The sequence below is a fragment of the Salvelinus sp. IW2-2015 genome, linkage group LG4p, assembly GCF_002910315.2.
Source record: "Salvelinus sp. IW2-2015 linkage group LG4p, ASM291031v2, whole genome shotgun sequence".
In the NCBI taxonomy this organism is placed as follows: domain Eukaryota; kingdom Metazoa; phylum Chordata; class Actinopteri; order Salmoniformes; family Salmonidae; genus Salvelinus; species Salvelinus sp. IW2-2015.
Window position 1 is genome coordinate 21160549 of NC_036841.1, and position 21120 is coordinate 21181668.

General features: G+C 45.5%; 1 protein-coding gene across 4 annotated transcripts in view; it reads right to left on the minus strand.

The window, feature by feature from the left end:
• LOC111960688 (protein c-ets-1-B) overlaps positions 1-21120 on the minus strand; it is a 38274-nt gene that overhangs the window by 15024 nt on the left and 2130 nt on the right. For 2 of the 4 annotated variants that reach the window (XM_023982832.2, XM_023982830.2), the window contains exon 3: positions 18825-18993. In XM_023982832.2, coding sequence (XP_023838600.1) covers positions 18825-18993 — 169 coding nt within the window. Of the gene's footprint in view, positions 1-9745; positions 10112-18824; positions 18994-21120 lie in introns of those variants that run through there. The other 2 variants (XM_023982831.2, XM_023982833.3) reach the window with 2 other exon arrangements.

The following is a 21120-nucleotide window of genomic DNA, read 5'->3' on the forward strand; positions in this document are numbered from 1 at the left end:
TGCCTCTCCTTGCCTCTGGCTGAGACTGCTGTGTTCATTCATAAACTCCCTGCTACAACGTTGCCTCTGGCTGAGACTGTGCGTTCATTCACTAAACACCCTGCTACGATGCTGTCTCTGGGCTGAGACTACTGCGTTCCTCATAAACACCCTGCTACGATGCTGTCTCTGGCTGAGACTACTGCGGTTCCTTCATAAACACCCTGCTACAACGTTGCCTCTGGCTGAGACTGCTGCGTTCATTCATAATACCCTGCTACGATGCTGCCTGCTCTGCTGGCTGAGACTACTGCGTTCCTTCATAAACACCCTGCTACGATGCTGTCTCTGGCTGAGACTGCGCGTTCATTCATAAACCCCCGCTACAATGTTGCCTCTGGCGGAGACTGCTGCGTTCCTTCATAAACACCCTGCTACGATGCTGTCTCTGGCTGAGACTGCTGCGTTCCTTCATAACACCCTGCTACGTGCTGTCTCTGGCTGAGACTGCTGCATTCATTCATAAACACCTGCTACGATGCTGTCTCTGGCTGAGACTGCTGCGTTCCTTCATAAACACCCTGCTACGATGCTGTCTCTGGCTGAGACTGCTGCGTTCCTTCATAAACACCCTGCTACGATGCTGTCTCTGGCTGAGACTGCTGCGTTCCTTCATAAACACCCTGCTACGATGCTGTCTCTGCTGAGACTGCTGCGTTCATTCATAAACCCCCTGCTACAATGCTGTCTCGGCTGAGACTGCTGCGTTCATTCATAAACCCCCTGCTACAATGCTGTCTCTGGCTGAGACTGCTGCGTTCCTTCATAAACACCCTGCTACGATGCTGCCTCGATATGCATGGAGCAGGCAACTTCCACCCAACAATGGGAGAAAGAGACACTGTGCTATCATGTGGCTATAAATAGTCCTAGACTGAGTGTGTATGAATGTGTGTGTGGTCCATTTAGGTCTGTCACTGTGTGTGTGAGAGAGAAGACAGTGGGTGTGCGATCAAAGTGGAGGAATGTCTATAGGGCTATTCAGTGGACTGTCAAATATTTCAGCAGTGAAATGCTTTTAAAGCCATAAAGGGCTGATTATTTCAGTCCGATGTGAGATTAACATCCGTGGCTGACAATACACCTCTCTTTCCTCTCTGCAGCACTGTAAGGCTGTATTTAAGTATGCGAGAGGGTCCACTTCCTAGGCTAAGGTGTCTACTTCCTAGAAAGAAAGAGAGAGTGAGTGGTGGGTTGAGCGGTCGGTCATTTCAGGGCCAACCCCGGTTAACCCCTTTATGGAAAATATCCTCCACGGCTTATAGGTATTAGGCAGCGTGGTGGGTACCACCAGGGGGTCCAACTCATCAGGGACCCAATGTCCAGAGGTGACACCGCTATCTGATAGAGCTTTGATGGGGATTCCTATCAGTCCGAGTCTGGGAGCGAAGGGTCATAAACCCTGCTGACATAAAGAGAGACCATTCAGCAGGGAATGAAGTTGGGGGGGGTTCAGAGGGTAGTCTATGTCCTGAGAGGACTGCTTGTTCTATTTGGATTCCCATGTAGAGCAGAGACAGTAATAGAAGAGGCCGCTCGGCACTCGCTAGAGGAAGCTGCCGGGCAGGCAGAGCAGTTGCGTTACATCAGGGCCGACCATGGGCCAGTCCAGGCGCTGCTCTGAGGTCACAGGCTGGGGCTATCCCACCATCCATCCATCCCTCCTTGTTGGAACACTGCAGCTATTCTTAGGGCTCCACCGCTGTCTGCTGGGCGCCCACTCCCTTCACAAGCATGTGGTGCTCAGCCTCCGGACCTGTAACTATTACTACTGTTGACCAGACCTGTAACTATTACTACTGTTGACCAGACCTGTATCTATTACTACTGTTGACCAGACCTGTACTATTACTACGTTGACCAGACCTGAACTATTACTACTGTTGCCAGACCTGTAACTATACTACTGTTGACCAGACCTGTAACTATTACTACTGTTGACCAGACCTGTACTATTACTACTGTTGACCAGACCTGTAACTATTACTACTGTTGACCAGGCCTGTAACTACTACTACTACTACTACTGTTGACCAGACCTGTAACTATTATTACCCAGACCTGTACCTATACTACTGTTGACAGACCTGTATCTATTACTACTGTTGACCAGACCTGTAACTACTACTACTACTGTTGACCAGACCTGTTAACTACTACTACTGTTGACCAGACCTGTATCTATTACTACTGTTGACCAGACCTGTAACTATTACTACTGGTGACCAGCCTGTAACTATTACTACTGTTGACCAGACCTGTATCTATTACTACTGTTGACCAGACCTGTAACTACTACTACTACTACTACTACTGTTGACCAGACCTGTAACTATTATTACCCAGACCTGTACCTATTACTACTGTTGACCAGACCTGTAACTACTACTACTGTTGACCAGACCTGTATCTATTACTACTGTTGACCAGACCTGTAACTACTACTACTGTTGACCAGACCTGTAACTACTACTACTGTTGACCAGACCTGTAACTATTACTACTGTTGACCAGACCTCTAACTACAGTATGTCTCTCTCTCTTTACAATACAAAACACACAGCTCTCCAGGCTCTGAGGCTAACAGAGACTAATGCCCCCACAGCTTCTCTTCTTTATTTCTCTCTCTTCTCTATGTTTGAAATTCTAGCTCTGATGTAAAGTAAGTACATTAACTCGTCCATATTGTTTACCAGTCTCAGTTCATGTGTGATGACATTAACTGCCTTTTTCAATTGATCCAAGGCTATGCCTGGTGGATGCTAAGTATTTCTCTTGAAAGCTGGTGGAAATTCCCTGCTTACTGCAGAGGGGAAAACAGAGACAAAGCTCTTACTAATGGCTCATGCTCACCATCCATGCCAGCCGCCTACATGTCTTGCTACTCACGATCATACACTCAATACTTCAATCATAGAGAAAGAGCAGATGGTTTTATGCGTCTTCAAAGTAGAAGTGACGACTGGGTTGCAAAATGTCTCACTCTGCAAAAATACATACACATTGTGCAATGCCCCAGCTCCCTATGAAAAACGCCTACAGCATATTTCAGAACACTTCAATCTACCCAAGACAAAAAACATGGGAAAAAGCAGGAAAAGGCTGTTCCATGTTCTTTGTGAGTTAGCAGGGCTCTGGCTATCTGTTAGACTACCATGCCAGAGAGCAGAGCAGGTGGTGTGAGCTTAGCGGCATGTAGCAGCTTTCCCTGGCCCCAGCCCTGCTGTAAACACACAGGGGATGCTCTGAGGGAACTGTTTAGGCATTAAATCAAACACACGACATATCTGACAAACAGTTTACTCGCTCGCTTAGATTCTTCTAACAAACCCACCATGCCTGTCCCGTTTTCAGCCCAAACTGCAACATTCCGTGAGTACAGTTTCCTGACACTGTTCTGAAATGTGGCGGGAAGCGTTACCGCCTGAAAGTAGAGGGAATCCGTCATATTAACAGAATATTAATTAATTCCACAGTTCTGTTTGTGACACTCTACGCACACAAACACTATATGGATACAGTTCTACATCATACAGCTCAATGTGCTCTGCTCATTCTAAAGCATGGGCGACAGATGGATAGTGGATAAATAAATTCCCTCCAGACCACATTGTTTTCATGTTGCGTACCATACATTCCTCTTGTGTTTTACAATCACTAATGTGCTTCCCACAGCGTTCTTGTGTGCCTCTAATGAGTCAGAGAATGACTGTGGCCCCTTAGAAAATGGTTGGAGTTCAAATAGATGAATTCATCTCTATTTTCAATGGAACAGTGATGTTTTAGAGTTGAAATTGATGTTTGAGTGAGAGGCAAACAATCGTATATTTGTAAAACATATCAAACATCTACTTACTTTTTACCTCTTTATCTCAATGTAGGTGTTTTGACGCAATGCAACACTTCAGACAAAATGAGATAGCTGTGTGTGTGCTGATCATGATGTGTAACAGATGGATAACATCAACTCATGGAACACATGCACGCGAGCGTGCAAACACTCACACACACAGACTCCTCCAAAACATTGAGTAGATGTGACTCACACCGTCAAAGAATGACTGAACTTAACATTGTGTTCCTCTTGACGTGAGTGAACATAATGCAAGCAATCAGTCTATCTAAATAAATGTCATCATTTACTCACTATTTGTCATTTCTTCCTAAGAAGTTCCCCAAAAAAACACACTGGAGTCTGAGCTCTGAGGGCTGAGGATAGGAGCACGTAGAGAGACCTCTTCATGTGGTTTTATGAGAAACTGCCAGTGGACTGTGTCCCAGCAGCTCTGTAGTGATGGAAGTGAACGCTGTCAAGTTCTCATTAGGACGGACCCTTGGGCCTCCTCCAGACGCCCACAGTAATTGTCGTTAGCAACACTCAGTCTGGAGATTGCCAGGCCAGGCCACTCACTCCATCCCAAATATGCAGATATGAAGAAAGAGAGAGAAGGAGCCAGGCCAAGCTAAGGCATCCAGCTGTTCCAAACACCCAACTCCCAACCAACCACAGCCTGAGCCCTGGCCCCAACCTCCCCTCCTTGGGGTCCAGAGCAGGGCAAGGTAAGGGCACATGCGCCTCCGATTTGACTGTGCCTGCGTCACTGAGACCCGACTCGACATGAGAGTGCCACAGAGCCTCACCTACATCATAGAACTCTCCTCCTCCGCCACAGCTTTCCTTATTGTTCCTTGCTAAGTAGAGCAGACCTGCTTGTCAATACCCCTCTGATATAGTAGGGTTGACAGACATTAAAGCGCAGGCTGTGGCTCATGGGACGTTCACTACTAGCCTGATTACAAAAGCAGCACTCATGCTGACTCCAAAAACAGGTGGTCTGCAGAAAACAGAAAATGCATACAACAAAGGAAAGAGGAAAATCTGGGCCGCTGGCCGTAAACAAAAGACCGGGCTGGCCTCGGAGGACACCAGATTGATGTGTATACCAGGCAAGGTATTCTTACTCTGGGCAAACAACCTCCTGATGAGGAACTGTAAAACAGCAATATGGGGACAGCAATACATGTAGTGCCACGCACAGGGAATGGTGGGATGCGTGGGAGGTGGTTGGCCATGGTTTGGTGAGGCAGCGTGGACCCCACTAGTCAGTTCCCAGTCAGCTCTCCCAGTCAGTCCAGTAATGTGGAGTAATGGGGAGAGGAAGGGCCTGTGGCGGCAGGAGGCAGCCAGTGGCATGCGGTGGTGCGGCTGGTGCTGTGACTCAGTGATTAGCAGAGACTGACAGACGGCTGGGATGAGACAAGCCGACGCCACATCAAGGCCTGAGGTGACGTTAGACTGAGAGATGCTCATGTGGCCCACAGAGAGGATGGGAAAGAGGAGGGAGAGAGGGAGAGGAGGAGAGGAGGAATGAGAGGGGGGAGGATGTAAAACTCAGGGACGTGCTGTTTCTTTGTTTTGGTTGCTGTCTCGAGAAGACTTATTGGTGAAGGCTACACTCCAAGAGATTAATCTTCTCTGATGTTTCTGACACGGTCAAAATAAATGATCTTTCAAGAAGTTCACATACCATTATACTACCAAATTACATTTTTCAACATGATTCCACACATACCTATGCTTCAGCACATCTTACAGTATGTCACACCTTCAAATGCCTTTCTTGCTCCCTCTCTCTCCACATATGCTTACTATTTAGTACACTGATGTATCACAAGGTAGCACACCTATTGTATATGACTAAACTCTAAAAGGCTAAATTAATGCGTGCAGTCATCCCGATATTGCCCATTCACGATAACATTTCACAGATTAACAGGGGAAGACCACGGTCAAAGAGATGAATGAACGAAGGATGAGGAGGGAGGAGGAGATACCCATTTAATGATATTATAGGGTGACATCACAGCCCATTGACAGCAGAGACACTGTGTCATTGTGGCCAGTAGTAAAGTACTTCTCCTCATAGACAACCATTCTACCAACGTCTGCTCTGCATAAAATTAGACTGTGGCCCATTCAGGAGACTGGGCATCCAATGCCCACTGGGCACAACGGCAGCCTGGCATCATGGATACATTGTTAAGGTAAACACTGTCTAATTACTATGGGTACAGCACCAAATACCAGGCACCGAAAAGTGCTCTTGATCTAACATCCTGGTTGGCCATTACTTGACTCAGCAAAGTGAAATGGACCTGAGCAAACATGTTTGTTCTGTTGGGTCCAGAAGCAGCAGCCCACATCAGAGGAGGCTGAATCGCCCCACCGCTGTTTGCACAGCTGCCAAGTGGCCAGGCGGGATCAAACACGGGCACATTTTGCATTTTATACCCCACTACTGAAGGAGCGCTGAAAACGTCAAACCAGCCCTCAGCCGACACACGCTTATTCAAGCCACCATGCCCAGGAGGAAAACACACCTCACCATGCCAACAGGCACCCACCCGGGGAGAGATGGGTCGAGCCTCAGGCTCCTGGCCCGTTGAGGGCCCTGGCTGGCTGTGTGTGGCTAGGGTGTGTGGTAGCATAAGGGGTTCTGAGTGCAGCCGCCCGGCCCGGTAGTGCAGCGGGCCAGTTAAGACAAGCAGCGTCTTAATCAGATAAAAGGGAGACTGCGACCGAGCAGTCCTGCCTGCCGCACACATTCCTCTCAGTCAATTAACCCTGACCTGCAGACCTGACGAACAGAGAGAGCGGGATCATAGACCATGCAGGGAGGACTCAGTCAGTACAGGACAGCACATGTTCTTATACAGGATACAGGATGGTAGGAGTAGTGTATATACAGTACTGTAAAGAAGCCATAAGCTACATTCTTTTGAAATCAGAAAAAGAGGCCGTTATATTGCAATCCGACACCTTCCATCTTGAGAAAAAATCGGACTTATCTAAGCCTTGGCAGCTCCACTCCATAGCTTTCTAGTTCTGTTATGGCTACTTGATAAATGGGGTAATCAGCTCCTGCACCATGCTCAACGTTATACTGGGCTTACAGTACATATCTAATTCAATATTGGAGCACTTTATTGCCAACTATTCACTTGCATGTGGAAAACTTGTATTTCCCAATATATCATTGGCACTACTGTGTGTGGGAATGAAGGAATGAAGGATCTACTATGTCAGTACCACTACTGTAACTCGGGAACCTGCTTTGTGGAATATAAACAGCTTTGTTTTGGATCACCCCTAACCTCCACCACAGCCTGTAGGCACTTAAAAAGAATTACCTCAGTGGGATAGAGTGAAAAAAGCTTCAGTAAACTGACACTCACTGCACCTTCACAAAGATAGAAAAATAAACAAGACAATGAGATGTACTCCAACCACTTAATCCTATTGTCTTGCTCTGTGTGTGTGTGTGTGTGTGTGTGTGTGGGTTGTGTGTGGTGTGTGGTGTGTGTGTGTGTGTGTGTGTGTGTGTGTGTGTGTGTGTGTGTGTGTGTGTGTGTGTGTGTGTGTGTGTGTGTGTGTGTGTGTGTGTGTGTGGTGTGTGTGTGTGTGTGTGTGTGTGTGTCTGCGCGTGCATGCGTGCATGCGCGCATAGAGAGAGAAAAGAGACAGAAAAATTATACTGTATCTTAGTGTAATGTTACTAACCAAATCCTCTGCCTAAGTATCATCACTCTATAGCTCACTTAACCCTTTCACCATTCACAGACAAAGGCTGTTCTAGTATAAACCAGCCACGAGGAACATTGCAATTTCCTCTTTGATCAGAAGGAGCAGGAAGGGTTCAGTTCATCAGTGGGCCATTGGTCTACTGTCCTATTTGCAGTGAGAGAAGCTAGCTACATGGAAACTGGGAAGGAGTAGACGGAATGTGTATGTCTGATGTAGAGAGTCTTGGCAGCTACAGCCTGACCCCAGCACACATGGTCGGTAGAGGAGAGGGAGCTAGCATTGCGAAATGGCTTTGCAAGATAGCAGTATGTTTTGGCAACCCCACTGCAGCTGTCAGCAACTTTTTTATATGAGTGTGTTACCATTCCTGTGTGTGTGTGTGTGTGTGTGTGTGTGTGTGTGTGTGTGTGTGTGTGTGTGTGTGGTGTGTGTGTTGGTGTGTGTGTGTGTGGTTGTGTGCTGGTGCGTGTGCGTGTGCGTGTGTGTGCGTGCACCTTCTGCAGGTGTAATCTGAATTAAAGTGGTGAACACATCACCAGTGCTTCACCTCAAGGAGTCATTACACGTTCTTCCTTTTTTTCAGCGTATCGGGTTACGGTGTAGTGTATGTATTATGTTTCCATGACGTCTCAAGCCTTTGCCACCTTAACAGCTGGCACACTTCTGAAGCTAAAAACTTGTCTTATTATTAGCCTGATGTTAGCTACTAAAGCCCAGTCAGCCCTATCAATGAAGAAAGAAAGAGTGAAATCAGCCTGATTCTCTGTGTAAAAGAACCGAGTCACTTTGAGGGGAATTAAACCACAAGGATCTAAATACAGACACAAACACTGTGTTGTGTGGGCTTGTCTCCATGCCACAGCCCAGTGCAACCATGACCTGGCCTTACGGGCAACAGGCAGGATATCCAGCCTTCAGGCCTGCACACTCATCAACCCCGTCTGCCTCTGGTTCTCTCTTGAGACTCTGGCTAAACCACTCAGCACAAGGAGGAGATGAGAGGGGGAAAGGAGAGGGGGAATACTGATGACTGGGCGTGGTCTCCCATGCAGACAGAGCAGCATGCCTGATATGACACCCCCCTCCCTGTGCTGGGGCTGGGGCAACTCTGGGTGGCCAGGGAGGGAGACTGGGAGAGGCCGTTAGATGGGCTGTGATTGGGAGAGGAGATGGGACTGTGATAGTAGGTGCCCGGAGAGGCATGATCTCAGGATGAAAGAGAAGGCTTACTCTCTAGAGGGAAATCATTTGGACAGACTTTTTTTTTTTTACTATTATACCAAAGGCATACACAACAGGCACAAGGGTACTGTAAACCTCCATAAATAATCATGTGTTCAAATTAACAAACTTTTTATGAATGAGGAAATGTGTCAACTGTCAAATTCAAATATATATTTTTAACACGCTTATGCACAATGTCACACTGATTGCTTTAGTCTTACGTTATTTACCATAGTTGAAGTAAGTGTTCATACAGGTAAAATAGTTCAATCATGTCTCCTCATAAATTAACTCTTCATCCTCTGAAATATGATTGTCAGTCTAGTGCAGGGTTCAGCAGCAACAGCCTACAGTCTAGCCTTGTGATACAGAGCTTTAGACCAGTATAGACAGAATAGTCCCTGCATCATTTCTACTGAACATGAGATAGAAGATTAAGAAATACAACTATGTAAACAGGGGATATCATTCATTTTGTAGGTTAGGAGTAGGTTATAAACCAAGCATAATGTACTGTAACCTAAATTGCATAAAAGTAATGTAAAACAAAATACATGCATTTTCCCTTGTCCATTATTTTATCCAACACAACTGTCTGGAACCACAAACATTTATCGAAACATGTTGTCTTGTTCATGCATACACAACAATTATGGAGATGCGATAGGACGCGGACATTATGTCCCGTTAGGCTACATGATGGCTTTATCATAGGGAAATACTTATCACCTCCACTGATACATGTTGCACTACATAGGATAGCATTTTGCCTTACAAAAGTTGACGCAAGTTTGAAATGCAAGCCGCTATGGAGCGGGTAATATGAAACATACGGAGCACAGGCTACTGTAATTACAATGTTATATTGTGTCAAAGTTAAAAAGTTGATTTACTCACCGTCCATTCTTTCAGACTTTATGATGGTTAACGTCGGTTTCATATCGACAGCTGCCGTCATGATCATCAGATCAATTTGTTCAATAACGGGATGCTCTATTTTTGTCTCTCTCTCTAACACAATAGTTCCGAGACAATTTATTTTAAAAAAAAGGTTTTATTCCCTTGCCGTCCAATAAAGTTCTGATTTACTCAAAAACAATATTGCGTTTTTTCTTATCCTCCCGCTTCAATTTATCTCAACCAACATTTCTCCAGTAGGCTACAAACTTCTCTCTCCTCTACTCTCTCTCACTCTCTCTCTCTCTCTCTCTCTAAATTCAATGGCTTTCTCCCTCTCTCCCTCTATCTCCGTCAGGGCGTTTCTGTCGCTCTGACTGAGAAGCACGGAAAAGGTTGTTCCCTCTGTGGAGCCTAAATGTACGACTTGACATCTGAAGGGGCGGCGTTTCGACCGCTGGTGCTCAAGTTCGTTTTGCATGGCCCGGTTCCCCGGGTGAGGAGAGTTCTCATTTTAGAACATTCCATTAAGTGACATCTACACTCAACCGGAGCACCAGACGATGCAAAACGAACTCCACCAGTTATTCACAATTCAATTACGTTCTTGTCCACTGTCTTTCTGTGAGAAACAATGATCCACATGTTCCCGCAAATTAGTCAAATTCAGAGGCTGACAGTAGGCTATTTTGGACATCTGATTAGTTAGGCTACTTCTTGTATTTAGAGATACGTTTTGTTTAGAGTTTTTACACACAACAATAGACCTACAGAAGTTCATCCATGTTCTATAATCCTAATGTCAAAGACTCCCCCATAACGCAACATAAGGTCTTCAATTAAAATGTTGAACAAATTACATAATTATGCAGATAGAGACCTAATACAGTGAGTCAATAACCCTATACAATTCGCATTGTTTATGAAACATTCTCACAGTCACCCTTAAGCACAAGTTAAAAGAAAGGTGTGGGAGGATTGTTAAACATCTGATAGACCAGCATACAGAGCAGTATACAAAGCATCCCAGGCGAAGGGGTCCATCTGTGTCCAATTCCAAGGGTCCAAGCGTCCTCATAACTTGCAACCGGCCCTCATAAACACCTCAGATTATTTCCTGTTCACCTTGTACTGATCAATAAAAAACAAGCATGCCTATTTACAGAACTACCTCTCAGGCTTTAGAAAAGGGATGACGTCTTGGGAGAATGCACAGGATTTGATGCTGCTGAAACTTGAAACGCATCCAAATCACTCAGTAGACAGAAAGTTCCAAATAACTGGATCAATCGTCTGTTTATCGACACAAATAGAATTGGGGCCCCTGTCATCATGGCCATCACTGCTAATTTGATTTGTAAGTGTTACTGTATAATCTATAAGATCCTTTTTATATTTGAGTCTGTTTTTTAGGCTACTCTGATGAGGGACACTCAACGTGTTATTTTGGATATTGAATCAAGATTTAGTTATGCCTCTTGTAGGAGAATGACTGAATATCTGAGCGAGAGAGAAAGAGTGCTGGTGCTCCACTTGAAACAATGACAACCACAAAGAAATGACCTGCCATTGTAACAGATTGTCATTGCAATTTTTTACGTTGCTCTGCTTCTTTAGTGGAACCTAGTTATGTTGACAACAGTAGGAGGGTCTGTCCAAGACAATATTACTGGTAGAAGTAGACAGATAAAGTACAATAGTTTCATTGTGTGTGAGCTGTAGAATTAATGCCCCAAACAAAGAATATAGTGACATAGGATTTAGCCAATGTATCAGCATCCAATCTACACAGGTCTGCATACACAAAATAACATAGCTAGATAAGTCAATATGATCCATCCTAATTTGCAAGGCAATATGATTCTGCATGTACGTAGCTATATCTCCAAATGGGATTGGGAGGTAGGGAAGCCAGGGGTATTGATCATGTATGGATTTTTAAATAGGGATCTTTCCCCTTCTCCATTAGCAAACCTGGATATGAGCCATAGTGGAAATGCCAGGCAGAGATGTTGTGTGGCCTCTGCGGTCTCACTGCTCCTCACAAGGAGCTGTCAAGTGGGTGGGTGTGAGGGGAGGGGTGGTTTAAAGGTACCGCTTACTTCATTTCAGTCAGTCAGTCACTCTCCACTCTCTCCCTCTCACTGCCCTCTTTGTTTTGGCTTAATGAGCTCCTTGTATCTACTCTTAAAAGGACAGCCCAGGTCCTTTGTGCCTGAGGGCAGCCATTAAGACTAATAGCGTTGCTGACTAATATCTGGACCGGAGCTAGCTGAGTGGCCTTTTCAAGGCCACTTTTCATTATGCCCCCTCTCGCTCCCTTATAAGTACCATCCATGTGTTAATGGTGAACATTTAAAGTAGGTATTAATCTATCTATCTATGTACTTAATATCTTAGTTTGAAACTTACTAAGTTCTGGAAATAGGTCAAGTTGAATATAAACTTTTGTTTAATGTTTTGAGAGCTCCACAGACACATATAAGCGCATGCAGACAAAAATGTAGAGGGGATGTACCCATTTCCACTTGGTTAATACACTCTGGTTTTCATTCAGTATTATATTTCTGACAGGCTAAACTCATTTCCATGAGCTTTACAACAGAGGGAATAAGAGCTGGGTCTCTCTTTACTAAGACCAATGGTTCAAAGAGAAACTCTGAGAGGAAATATTAAAGTTGATTAATTTATTACAAAAGCCAGTTACAGATGTAGGATTTTAATTTGCAGGATTGCAATGCAGGACATGTAAAATGTGCACTGTATTTGAGGTTTAAAAATGCTTCTGAAGTTTGTAATTTCAGACTTGTCCATTAATTATAATCCACATAATAATTCACATTTCCTGTTGCTGCAGAATTATTTTCCTGCTGTAGCAAACTGTCTCAAATTAAGATACTACATCTGTAAGAACTGGGGCTGCTGTTTTTAACCACACAAACAGTTTCCTGGATACTACCACGTCAAGTTAGTCACTGGTCATTGTAGTGTAATTTATATATTGTACAGTTACAGGAAGAATGGTTATGGGAATGAAAAGGTCTCTCTATGTCATTTTAAGTGTAAGTGACAGTCCTCCCAATGAGGTTGAGCAGCACCACCATCATGTACCACAGATAAGGCAACATGTGCACTTGGGTTTCAATGTCTCGCTTCTTCACCTGGCAAATGCTGTTGCCATGGTTTTGACAGTTAGGGGTTCATGCAATGGCATTGCATTTTAGCACCCATAGCTAAAGCAAAGCTGCTCCTCGGGCACATCTGTGATGGCTGACTGCTTCTCTTTAATCCAGACATGTATCTGGTGCACCTGCTGCTGCTACCAGAGGTTAACTGACAGGTAGCTAGCTGAAAGGACCTGCTGCTGCTACCAGAGGTTAACTGACAGGTAGCTAGCTAAAAGGACCTGCTGCTGCTACCAGAGGTTAACTGACAGGTAGCTAGCTAAAAGGACCTGCTGCTGCTACCAAGGGGTTAACTGACAGGTAGCTAGCTAAAAGGACCTGCTGCTGCTACCAGACGGTTAACTGACAGGTAGCTAGCTAAAAGGACCTGCTGCTGCTACCAGGGGTTAACTGACAGGTAGCTAGCTAAAAGAACCTGCTGCTGCTACAGAGGTTAACTGACAGGTAGCTACGCTAAAGACCTGCTGCTGCTACCAGGGGTTAACTGAAAGATAGCTAGCTGAAAGGCCTGCTGCTGCTACCAGAGGTTAACTGACAGCTAGCTATTGAAATGACAGCTGCTGCTACCAGGTTTAACTGAAAGTAGCTAGCTGAAAGGACCTTCTGCTGCTACCAGGGGTTAACTGACAGCTAGCTATGAAAGGACCTGCTGCTGCTACCAGGGTTAACTGAAGATAGCTATTGAAATGACCAGCTGCTGGCTACCAGGGGTTAACTGACAGCTAGCTATGAAATGACAGCTTGCTGCTACCAGGGTTAACTGAAAGATAGCTAGCTGAAAGGACCTGCTGCTGCTACCAGGGGTTAACTGAAAGATAGCAATTGAAATGACCAGCTGCTGCTACCAGGGTTAACTGACATAGCTAGCTGAAAAGACCTGCTGCTGCTACCAGAGGTTAACTGACAGGTGCTAGCTGAAAGGACCTGCTGCTGCTACCAGGGTTAACTGAAAGATAGCTAGCTGAAAGGACTGCTGCTGCTACCAGGGGTTAACTGAAGATACTAATTGAAATGACCAGCTGCTGCTACCAGGGGTTAACTGAAAGATAGCTAATGAAAGACCAGCTGCTGCTACCAGGGGTTAACTGAAAGATAGCTAGCTGAAGGACCTGCTGCTGCTACCAGGGGTTAACTGACAGATAGCTATTGAAATGACCAGCTGCTGCTACCAGGGGTTAACTGAAGTATAGCTATTGAAAGCCAGCTGCTGCTACCAGGGGTTAACTGAAAGATAGCTAGCTGAGGACCTGCTGCTGCTACCAGGGTTAACTGAAGTAGCTAGCTGAAAGGACCTGCTGCTGCTACCAGGGGTTAACTGAAAGATAGCTAATGAAGGACCTGCTGCTGCTACCAGGGTTAACTGACAGATGCTAGCTGAAAGGCCTGCTGCTGCTACAGGGGTTAACTGACAAGATAGCTAGCTGAAAGACCTGCTGCTGCTACCAGGGTTAACTGAAAGATAGCGCTGAAATGACCAGCTGCTGCTACCAGGGGTTAACTGAAAGATAGCTAATTGAAATGACCAGCTGCTGCTACCAGGGGTTAACTGACAGCTAGCTATTGAAATGACCAGCTGCTGCTACCAGGGTTAACTGAAAGATAGCTAATTGAAATGACCAGCTGCTGCTACCAGGGGTTAACTGAAGATAGCTAATTGAAATGACCTGCTGCTGCTACCAGGGGTTAACTGAAAGATAGCTAATTGAAATGACCAGCTGCTGCTACCAGGGTGTTACTGAAAGATAGCTAATTGAAATGACCAGCTGCTGCTACCAGGGGTTAACTGAAAGATAGCTAGCTGAAAAGACCTGCTGCTGCTACCAGGGGGTTAACTGAAAGATAGCTAGCTGAAAGGACCTGCTGCTGCTCCCAGGGGTTAATGAGATAGCTAATTGGAAATGACCAGCTGCTGCTACCAGTGGTTAACTGAAAGATAGCTAGCTGAAAAGACCTGCTGCTGCTACCAAGGGGTTAACTGACAACTAGCTAGCTGAAAGTTTAACCTATGACCTATACTATATCCTGGGGATTGAAGCTCACATTCTTTTGACATTGGTCCCTCTCTTTAAGTTTTGGATGTCATTCCTTGATTACATCACGATGACATGCCTCCCCCTGGTTTTAGATATGATTAGATTTACAAGGATGTATTACAGTATGCTTTGCTTAGAAACAATGGCTAGGCTGGGGAATTGTTGGCGAGCTGTTGTTTCTTTATGTACCTTAAAATGCAACACGTTGACATGTTTGTCTTTTTGCTACAATATGAAACCCAGACCCTAGGGTTGGTGGTGGAGAAGCGTACTGAAATGAAAAACATTATTCTGTTACCACCAGCCAATCGGTATGGCATGACTGGATTGGCCTCCCTGTTCTTAGGTACCACTTAGCGAGTTATTGACCAGTCACTCATTCATTCACACACACACACACACACTAATGACACAGTGGGATCCTTGTTGGCCCTTGTCTCTTAGCCGTCTGGGGATGCGACAGGCTGGATGCAGTCCTGCTGAGATCACAGGCGTCCAGTAGGGACAGAACCACAGGCTGTGTGTTTGTGTGTGCATCTGTGTGTGCGTGCGTGGTGAGTGACCGTATGTATGTATGTTTGAGTGAGTATGCTGGGCCTGCCTGAACATAAGTTCAGCTCTTTCTGAACAATTAGCTTCGATAAAAAGGACATCTCTTCCTCCATTAGCGCCACCATGTGCCCCCCATCCCTCCATTGTGCAGATAATTCAATCCCCCCCAGGCCTTTCTCCTTCTCTCTCACAGTTAGAGAGAGAGCTCACTGATAAAGCTCCACCACCCCCTGCAGCTAAAGGAAAGCCCCTCCTCTCCTCAGCTACACTACAGCCTGTTGATTAGAAGCTTGTCTTCATTACAATATTGTGTTAAAATCATTAGCTGGATTGATTGGTTGACTATAAAAGCTCACTCTATTCCAAATGTGATATGATTATGATACCATTATGATTAGAACAATGACATAGTCATTACCTGTTATCGACACTGACACATTGTTCAGTCCTGACACACTCATAAGGGTGTAATGACAGTATGTATTACTAAGCCACACAATAGCATTTTTACAATAGAGATCTTTACCCACATTTTCCATCTTTCCAATGAGTTGGCATTAGTTGCATCACCGCTCCCAGTGATTGTACTATATGTCCTTGAAGACTGAATGTTCTGTATATGTAGTCACTGGTTAGTCACTGTAGAGGAACTGACCCCACTTACCTTTCCCAGGACTGGTCATTGCCACTACACACAGAAGCTCTCTAGAGAACATTTTTTAAGTATGCCTGATGGTATTATCAGCTATCACTACAAACAAAGCCAATGTCACTACTACAACCACTCTCAAAAACATAGCTTAGCGAAGTGGGGCTGCGCTGTGACCCTCTGCTCCAGAGTTGTCTCTCTTTTTTCCATTCTCCCCTCATTTTGTTTTATTGTCGGGGGAAGTGTGCTTCGGCCTGATTAGCATCGCTGTTTCCTCCTTTCCCATAACCTCCAGACCCCCGCAGCCTGCCTGTTTACTCGTAGAAAAGACGTGCCCCTCATCAGAGGCGACCCCCCCCACAATCTCTCCCCCCTCCCCTCATTTACTCTCCTCCTCCCTCCCTCTATCCCACCACCCCCAGCTCTGGCCCTGTGACCCCCGCCTCCCCCCCTCTACCCCCTCCTTCCTCCCTCCTCCCTACTATCCAGCTGTTAAATCACATCAATTAAAACCTAGGCCAATGGTCCCTGGGTTACATATCACAGCTGTGTGTTCTAAATGGGAGTGTATGTTTAATGTACAGTGAGATCATAGGTGCTGGGAGTGGATGTGTGTGGAAGTGGGTTTTTTACTGAATGGGAGGATACAGTAATACAAACATGCCAGAAAACTGGTGTGAATTTAATGAATGGATATGTGTGGTGTTGAGCGACTACCGGAAGTAAAGTGTGTGTGTGTGTGTGTGTGTGTGTGTGTGTGTTTGTGTGTGTGTGTTTGTTTGTTTGTGTGTGCATTTCTGTGTTTCAGTGAGACTGTGCAGCACACACACCATGGATCTCTAAGTGGGCGTTTATGATCAGACCCAGTGGTGTGAGAGTGGCCAGGTTTCTGGAAGAGGAGAAGAGCAGAGCATAGAGTGGAAAGGAGACGGGTGGAAAAGAGAGGAGAGTGGGGGGGTATTGTAAACAGTACTATGGCATGGCGGATGTCAGGAAGCTGTGTGTGACAGTGGGCTCAGGGCCAAACATGCAAAGGCCCTTCAACATACAACATCCCTTCACCACATCTGCTCTCAGCTCTCTCTCACAGTTACTGTAACAGCACACTATAAATCCAAAGTCCAACAAAGTCCTCTCATGTAAACGAAAAGGGTGTTACAGTACTGAATGAGGAAGTCAGTCTTTCAAACTTTGAGTTTGTGTTTAATTGCATTGGTTCCATGAAAGGAAAAATGTAATGCGTGTTCATTAACAGAAATATGGCATTGATTAATCGTGCGCTGTGACTTGGGCTGTAAAATATGAAAGGGAAGCCCACACAAATGTGTTCAAAGCTAAGCAAGGTGCAGGAGTGGTCTCATAAGCGGGCCAAGCTTACACACATGGTAAAGTGTGGCTTCAGGAAAGAAAGAGCACATCTGCTGGTGGCACAGTCAGCCAAAGAAGACTTCTTCACGGCTATCCTTACTAGTTGATTTTCTCAGTAGGTTATTGAGATGACCTCAAATGACTCTCGTTAAGAAGTCAAAATATTTTAATTTGAGAAACATATGGGTCAGATCAATGGTTTCAGGCAGTGGAGTGTGTCAAGGGTTACTGACCTGGTTTGGAGATTCCAGCTCCATATACTGGGAGGCTACACAACAACATGCAAATGACACTCAGTGGGGTCACTAAATAACTCTAATTTCATCTACAGGTGGTTGCATTGCGCGGACGAATGAACGGCAGTGGTTTGCATGATCACCATCATGATGGAGAGGAGGTCAACTGGAGGTCGTTTTTTTCCACTTGATAATGTTTATGTCAACGGTTTAGCATTGGAAGCACTGGAGGCTCCAAAGGAGTGTGTCTCCAGCAACAAACATCAGCAAATCCCATCAGATCCAGCCCCGACCCAATCCCCCCGAGAGGAACCAGAGGCTTGGGAAAAATACGGCCGCCCTTTGACCCTCCTGCCTCTTGTGCCCCTGCATCCAGCCTGGGTGGAGATGGAAGAAAGCTGGTGCCCGGCCTAAGCAACCCCCACTCCCCATGGCGTGTGTCCCAGTCCCCTGAATAAATCACTCTTAAGAACGAGGGAGGCCAGAGTCAAACAGAGACAACGCACTGGGAGGAATGTTCCAGTTTAAAATAAACGGCAGAAAAAAACAGAGTGCAGGCAGAAAAATGCGGGGCATGTGGAGGTCCCCAGAGGAGGAGAGGAGGAGGCATCTGGTAAAGGCATTCGGCCCTGGGGTCAACGTCACCATGGTCCCCAGGGAAGAGGAGACCCACAGGGTCCACTCACCCGGCCGCTGTGCATGCAGCACTCTGGAGCAAGACGGACTGCCTGGACTGGTGTGTGTGTGTGCGTGCGTGTGTGTCCATGTAAGATGTGGGGATGGGGAGGTGGGTGCCTGTGTGTGAGTCACAGTTCATTTACCACGCCCCTCCACACAAAGTCCTTTGTTTCCAGTGAACACATAATTCACAATGAACAATATATTTCACCCCCAATCTCATTTCCGTTTTTACCCCAATCTAGTTTCCCTTTATATGAGGCAATGCAAGGCATATTTTACTTTGCTTGGTTAACTTACTGTTTTAAGTGCAGTGACATGAACAAACAGGCAAAAAAAACGGTGTTCTGTAGGATTTGGTCTTAGTGAGAGGCTTACTTTGGCTCCTACCTGTGGGTGCGAGGTCGTGTCCGTTGGGGACCTCCTGCAGGGTGACATCCTGGGGGTAGAGGGGTCTGGATGGGGGGTAGTGCTGCTGCTGCTGGGGGTGAACCACCATACCAGGGAGCTGGGTCAGTGGTCCCATAGCCACCCCTCCACTCTGCCTCTGTAAAGGCAACAAACAGCAGGGGGTTAACTCACTGGGCCTGGACATGATCTAGCGCTGGGCGATATTGCCAAAATACAATATCACAATATGGTTCTTATTTTTGATGATATGGAGGTATTTGGTGGTATTTTAAGTTTCTGAATAATATACGTTTTAAATCTGTTTTATGAGTAGTGCATAATCCGAGGATGGCAACAAATGAATTATAAGTGGTTTTAATGGGCTTTCTCCATTCCAATTGTTTTATACTCAGCCAAACTGGGACAAAACTGACATTGAAGTACTCAAATTCTTAGAATTTTTCATTTATGTAGCAGTGTACTAAATCACCTTTTTAGATGGTATTATAAAAATCCATACCAGCATACCTTAAAAGACGATGTATCGCCCAGCCTTAACCTGGTTCCTACAACAACAGCAAGGCACAGATGCAGTATACAGTATCTCAACCTCACGTCTTGTTTACTTTCAAACTGTGTTTACTTGCTGTACATAACGTGATACAACAGTTTACTGACTTACTGCGAAAACGTCAACGAGCTTGATTGTAAGGGGAGAAGAGACCAAGCTAGAGTTTTAAAAATACTATTTTGGAGTGGAGCTGGTTTTGTTTTATGCTTTCCGTACAGATACAATGAAGGCTAAATTTGATTCAATAGGTTTATCTTTGTTTCATCCTGTTGATCACATGTGAGATTGGACTGAGGGGAGGTCCAAAGTGAATGAGTAGTTAGGGGGAGGACCAGATATGAATACTGTATGTATGTGGATACATTATATATCAGGTGAGTAGATAACGGTCAGGACTATTCTGAGAAAAACGTCCATTGACTCAAAATCACACTAAGCAAGCACATGGAACATGATGCAGTTCTGATGCAGTACTTTAAGATATGGGTGTTCACACTCTGAAAGTGACATTTGATGCATACCTGGCAGGGATGTGATGACCAGTAGCAAGAAGCATAGGAGCCTCTCCAGTATCAGTTTCCATCTATCACCTCACCATAGGGACAATAGTGGTGGCTCCTGTCACCTCACCACTAAACTGCCTGCTGCCTGGTTGGTCTTCACTACAGGCCTGGCTAGGAGCAGAGACCTCAGATCAGGGTACCTGACCGACTGCCCATCTGATAAGGACTCTTGTTAAAGCAATGCTGGGTTTATCAGTAGGCTGTCAGCTTTACAGCCAGCTAATAGTGAGTGAAAGGGGACTAATCTAGGGAAGTCTCTAGGGGGTACGTGGGCCGATGACGGCACTATCAGTTCAGTCTGGCAGGGAGAGGGGAGTGATAGCCAGCGGAAGCGGGGCAGTCGTATCGGCACTGTAAAGCACAGGAGGTTGGGGCACCTTAATTGGGGAGGATGGGCTTGTGGTAACGGCTGGAGCGGAATAAGTGGAATGGTATGAAATACATCGAACACACTGTTTCCATTTGTTTGATGCCATTCCATTTGCTCTGTTGTAGCCATTATTATGCGCCAGCCTCCCCTCAGCAGCCTCCACTGTTGTAAAGTGATATTGGAGGTCCAGCAAAAGCAGGTTGCTTGGAGTTCTCCATTCCTTTTGTGGATGAACCTTTGAGATCACACATCTGATTTATAAAAGTAGGAGAGTCAGGGGCAATTCAACTACAGCATCTTCCACAGTTATTCCTTTTTTTAACCTTTATTTAACTAGGGAAGTCAGTTAAGAACAAATTCTTATTTTCAATGACGGCCTAGGAACAGTGGGTTAACTGCCTTGTTACAGGACATGGTCACAAAACATGGAAACCTCTGCCATTTCTTTCACATAAACACCCTCTTTGCATCCAGAATAACATGGAAAATTACCAAGGAAGAGGGCAGGGGAATCAGAGGCCTTTTCTCTACTAATACATGTCAATTCGTAGGAAAAGCAGTGGCAACCCAGGTTCACCTTTCGAACACGTCTGGCCTCGGGTACAGTAATCTCAATTTCAAAGGCAAACAGAACCACCTGAGCCAATTAGGTGCGAGGGAGCTTTATCCCTCCATGTTTTGTACCAGAGCCAGGTTGGGTTGATATTTGCATGTGACCTCGTCCTCTTTGTCTAACGGGGCTGCATTCTGCATACAAATGGCAACATTTCTGCCAACGCT